General features: G+C 33.5%; 2 protein-coding genes across 4 annotated transcripts; one reads left to right on the forward strand and one right to left on the reverse strand.

The window, feature by feature from the left end:
• Positions 1-308: 308 nt before the first annotated feature.
• Positions 309-1,436, forward strand: LOC149926963 (uncharacterized). Its single transcript, XM_090158398.1, has 4 exons — positions 309-777; positions 862-898; positions 959-1,040; positions 1,219-1,436. Exons 1-4 carry the CDS (start codon positions 606-608, stop codon positions 1,336-1,338), a joined length of 411 nt encoding a protein of 136 aa, XP_090014524.1. The 5' UTR covers positions 309-605; the 3' UTR covers positions 1,339-1,436.
• On the reverse strand, positions 1,338-4,936 carry LOC149926964 (DDB1- and CUL4-associated factor 11). Of its 3 annotated transcripts, none has more exons than XM_090158396.1 (16): positions 4,421-4,936; positions 4,241-4,329; positions 4,022-4,149; positions 3,792-3,957; positions 3,625-3,727; positions 3,519-3,562; positions 3,331-3,454; positions 3,203-3,260; positions 3,031-3,123; positions 2,868-2,960; positions 2,719-2,808; positions 2,583-2,646; positions 2,356-2,511; positions 2,189-2,295; positions 2,005-2,113; positions 1,338-1,909 (listed from the first exon to the last, which is right to left on the reverse strand). In XM_090158396.1, exons 1-16 carry the CDS (start codon positions 4,543-4,545, stop codon positions 1,770-1,772), a joined length of 1,689 nt encoding a protein of 562 aa, XP_090014522.1. In that variant the 5' UTR covers positions 4,546-4,936; the 3' UTR covers positions 1,338-1,769. The 3 variants fall into 3 exon arrangements, with proteins under 3 accessions (XP_090014522.1, XP_090014521.1, XP_090014523.1); XM_090158395.1 differs by having other exon boundaries at positions 4,022-4,152; XM_090158397.1 differs by having other exon boundaries at positions 1,792-1,920; positions 4,022-4,152.
• Positions 4,937-4,942: the final 6 nt, after the last annotated feature.

Consider the following 4,942-nt stretch of genomic DNA (forward strand, 5'->3'; position numbering starts at 1 on the left):
CTCATTATGGTCAAGTTTCGCGCCATAGAAAACCATGTTATTTATATAGTAAAAGGAGCCGACTTTAAGGTCCGGAAGTAGCGCTCCCGACGGCCGTCGAAGACACTAAAAACCAAACTTTTATTTCGCGCCACTACATGGATTTGAAATTCTTTGGGTAGGCCGCCTGGTGCGAGCGTAGTGAGCGCGCGAAGTTGGCCATGGTACGGCCAAATAAAAACCAGAGACTAAATAAATATAGTCTTCGATAAAAACCTTTAAACCAGATGGCGCTTTTTCCATACACGAAAAAAAGATATATTTTGACCCCTAGAGAGTTGAGAAGAAATTGGTTAGGAATTAGGATTGATCATAGAGAATACTCTATGGATTGATACATCCATTTTTTACAGATAAAACTTAAGAATTTCTGGTAAAACTTTGGTAATTTTGTCAATTTTTGTTGTTGAAAACAGCAAAGTACTTCACCCTCCACTGAACAATATCAGTTTGCAAGACAGTGACATAAGCGTGGCTTCTCTGGAAGTTATGGTTTAGCTGAGGATTATCTTTAACCTAAAACTCGATCTTACCTTACAGCCTAGATATACCTAACTGAATAAATCATGGGTTTTGATAAAAAGGTTATAGTTCCATATAGTAAACAATTAAAATACTGGGGGAAAACGCGGTCCCCGCCTAACGGGCGTAGGCCGCTTAGAGAACCCTTTCAATTTCAAGAACTGCTACCACTAGCTTTGAACAATAGAGTTTCTGGAAAATCCCTAAAGATGAAAGGTAAATATTTCGTTCCTATCAAAAGGCTATTATGTGTGTATATATATATATGTGTATAATGATACCATTTTACTCCTAAATAAGAAAATACATGCAGTGTAGAATTGATGTCTATGTTTAGGTATGCCTTATTTAAATATGGTTGGTTGTACGTAAAATTTACAATTTTTCTTTTATAAAGTTGCTTTGATAAGAATGATTTCAATCAGGCTGTTTGCGCAGATGAAGTAAACAAGTTTCAAACGTGCTACATGAAACACTTGGTAACTTATCTTTGTTTTCACTTTTAATTCCCTAATTTTCCCAAAAATGTTAAATGATTTTTCACGTGTAACTAGCAATGCCTCTTGTTTTTAGTACATAGAAAACCAGTAGAATTTGAGAAAATTGGGGTGTTATGATTACAAAAAACTGACAATGTGCTTAATTCTGTGATTGCAGGAAACTGAAAGAATGAAGCGCAAACAAGGCACAAACGTTCAATTGGTTCCGAATGCAAAGTTAAACCAATTAACACATCTTCAAATCAACAAGCTTTTAAAGAAATTTCCTCAAAAATAAAAGCCATTATTTATAGATTAATAAACTTAGCTAATTCAAATTTACACGTTAACTTTTAATTTTCACATTGGAAGTATTAAAAGTTTTTTTTTTATCAATTTACACTTTTTTACATTTGACAAGATTACGATTATACAGAAACACTCCGCTATTTTGATAAGAAAGACCCCTTTTAAATTCAATCAAAACATATGATTTTCCTTTTGAAAATATAAACTTAACATATTAGGAACGTTAATTAATCTTCGAGCTTTCACATTTTTTATCTGCAAGAGTGTAGGTGTAGAAAAGTATGGGAGTAAATATTCGCGTAAAATAAGACAGTTAATGGAAAATAAGCTAAAGACTAAAATACAAGTTGAAGAGGCCAAAAATGAAGTCCGGTAGTACAGAGAGGAGAGACGAAAAACAAAATTAATCCCTAAGAAATATCACCCTGGAGGTTGTTTCTGCAATCGTTTCTGCCTCATTTGTTCCGCTATACGCCTGGAACGTCTAGGAACAACTGTGAAAGTGGAAGAGTTGGACGAATGCTGGAGTCTTAATCCCGACATTCTCCTTTTCCTGAAGCCTAAAAAAAAGCTAGCGATGATGAATATAGAGTTTTCACCAAAAAAAACTTTTAGATTAAAGAAATAAATGTTTAACAAAATATTTTAAGCTTACCATTATCGCGATCATCATCGTCATCGTCATTAAAATCAGAGTCTTCCTCATCTGAAGAATCTAATAGCTGTTTACCAGCATGAACCCATCGTCCTATAGTTCCATCCCACTAAAAATAATTATAATACTTTTAAATTAAGTAAACAAATTTAAATCATGTAATATCTCTGAGATTGATACTCACTGAACTACTGATAATTTCCTGTTTATAAGGATGCCAAGACACATCTCTGACACAACCATTATGACCTTTGAGCTTAGCTATAATTTTCCCAGTTAAAATGTCATAAACTTAAAAGAAAACACAAATTATGATGGATTTAAAGCCTCCAATTCCACTATCTTACTAACCAACAATTCTACCAGAGCCACAACCCGTGTAAACAAACTTTTGTCCAGTGGTAAAAACTGGAGAAAAATGACATCGGATCAGAGTTTGCAAAACACTGTGACCGCGATACGTCATGAGAGAGGTATCGCTGTCTATTTTCCTACTGGAACTACATACTGAAAACAAATATTTAACAAATAATTTAAAATTATCCAAATTACAAGTTTGGTTGCAAATTATGGAATACATTTCTTAGGTACACGTTGCCAACGATAATCCCAACTCGTCGATCCTATAACTTTTTTTGTTTCCTGTCAAATATTTGCAGCAGTTTAGATAGAATCAGATAATAAAGGGGTTTAAAAAGGCAAAAAAAATCATACATCAGCTCCTCCAGCTGGCGAGAAAGCTCGCATATCCCAAAGTTTGATTGTTTGATCTTTACTATTAGTTAGAAAATGTCGTCCATCACCCTAAATAATACATTAAGTTAAATTTAATGAAATCCAATTAACTGCTAAAGAGTTAATACTTTAGGATCTATATAGGTAATCCCTTCTCTATGTCCAGCCATTATTCCAACTGGCCTTGGATTGCTTTCATTCAAAGTACGTCGATCCCAAACCTTAATAAAAAAAGAGAAGATTTAAATAAATTTCTGTAAATTTGAAAACAACTTGAATTGGAAATGGTACTTTGCAAAGGCCATCGTCACCGCCACTAAATAAAATCTGGGACGTTGCATCTGCGAAAGCCACTGAATTTACATCATCTTCGTGAGAGTGAATCTAATAAAACACTTTTTTTTAAATAAAATTGAAAGCACATCCTTGTTACCCCAATATGATATTCCAATTATAAGTATACCTTGAGTGTACGCTGATGTAACTCACGATCATATATATACAAACATTCGTCATTAGCCCTGCAATTTAAAAAAAAAATGTTAACATTAAGAGGAAAAATTATACCTTGAAAATCATTTTAATAGTTACCCTCCGAGTATTTCATTTCCACATTGGGAAAACACTAATGAAAATATGCAAAAACGGCTATCATCAGGGCACAAAGGTAAAGCTTCATGGTTTTCATGATCTCCAAAAATATTGCAAATGTGCACTAACAAAGCAATAATGAAAATTAGGTTTTGATATATAATTTTAATACATTTTTTGTAACTTACTGCATTCAGACCAACTTGAATACACAAAGTGACTTCCATCAGGACTGAAAAAAAAACCAAGTTTTACAATTGTAGCAAAACATTTTGTATGAAAATGGAGCCATACCTAACAGCTGTGTCTAATATACTCCAACCTACATCTCGAGCCATTACAGTTTTCATTAATTTGAACTTTCCATTACGCATATCATAAATTCTAATGTTTGAATCTGAGAAACAAATAAGTTTTAGAATTTGAAGTGAAATAACGAAACAATGTTCAAATATTTTCACCTTGACAAGCTGTCATGAATAATTCCCCGTCTCTAGCGTAGGTTCCACAGAAAGCTTTGCTACGGTATCGTTCAACATGGCTCATTTTATTGGGCAATAACCGGGTGCTTATTTGACACTTATCACCCTGTTTGAAGTGCTGAGCACCATTCATACCAACTTCTCGCTTAAATTTTTGCAAATCATTAGTATAGACTTTATAAGTTACAGAAACTTACTTCAATATTTACCTGTTGTACAAGCTTCATTAAGGAAAATGGTTTACCAGTCTTTTTGTTAACATAAGAACTACCTGAATGTAGTAAAATAGCCTGGCGAAGGTCACTTTTGTCTATTAATGATGTATCTGGATTTGGATCTTCTGGAATAAAGGGAAAATAAACTTAAAATTATCAAGTTTAATGTTAAGAGCTTAGTTCAAGCTATCAGAATGATTTTCATACGATTACCTTGAGGAGGGCTGGCAGTTGTACTAAATTCATCTTCGGAATCATCGTGAAAAAGCCTGTCAGAATCAGGAACGACTCTCACGTGCCCACTATTATATTATTCAATAATTTCTTAGAATGGATACTTATTATATAACATTACACATAACGAAAAAGTGTATAAAGATACGCAATCCATACTTTCTTAATAAATATTGAATCACGGTAGCAATATCAGCGTCTGCATCACTGTCCGAATCGTGATTTCGATCGTTTTCTATTCTGTCACTCATCCTTCGCCCCGTTAAACTGATATTAGATCCCATTCACTCATATGTAAATAATGTAAAGCCCAAAAATTTAATGACCAAGGCCTAAAATGGTTCATTCACTTGAAATAAGTTCGATATGTTATTCAACAAAACTAACAATCTCAAAGTCGTATACATTCAAACAATTAAATAAAACTTTTACGTATTACTTATAAAAGTTAAACTTTACTAACGCGTAAATAAAAATTTTAGGTTTTTGAAGACTTTTTTTTTAACAGATTTCAGAATATACTTCTTACGTCTTTGGCCGCTTTGGCGAACGAAACATGGGAGTCTGGGACAAGCCTAATTTACAAATCTTGTATGAAAACATTCTTTGCCAACTTCAAGTTGTCTGGCGCAAGCGCCTTCTTCGGCGTAATATTTTCAAAATTATTTCCTTTCCCCCACG

The sequence above is a fragment of the Leiobunum rupestre genome, chromosome 9, assembly GCF_980474605.1.
Source record: "Leiobunum rupestre chromosome 9, qqLeiRupe1.1.hap1, whole genome shotgun sequence".
In the NCBI taxonomy this organism is placed as follows: Eukaryota; Metazoa; Arthropoda; class Arachnida; order Opiliones; family Sclerosomatidae; genus Leiobunum; species Leiobunum rupestre.

What these genes read in the sequence shown, in the direction of transcription:
- LOC149926963 (XM_090158398.1), top strand. Translation starts at nt 606, where the DNA reads ATGGGTTTTGATAAAAAGGTTATAGTTCCATATAGTAAACAATTAAAA. An exon ending in GAATTGATGTCTATGTTTAG is followed by an intron (nt 899 to 958) that starts GTATGCCTTATT and finishes TCTTTTATAAAG; the next exon opens with TTGCTTTGATAAGAATGATT. An exon ending in CGTGCTACATGAAACACTTG is followed by an intron (nt 1,041 to 1,218) that starts GTAACTTATCTT and finishes CTGTGATTGCAG; the next exon opens with GAAACTGAAAGAATGAAGCG.
- LOC149926964 (XM_090158395.1), bottom strand. Translation starts at nt 4,545, where the DNA reads ATGGGATCTAATATCAGTTTAACGGGGCGAAGGATGAGTGACAGAATA. An exon ending in AACTGCCAGCCCTCCTCAAG is followed by an intron (nt 4,153 to 4,240) that starts GTAATCGTATGA and finishes CCTTTATTCCAG; the next exon opens with AAGATCCAAATCCAGATACA. An exon ending in CGCCAGCTGGAGGAGCTGAT is followed by an intron (nt 2,647 to 2,718) that starts GTATGATTTTTT and finishes AATATTTGACAG; the next exon opens with GAAACAAAAAAAGTTATAGG.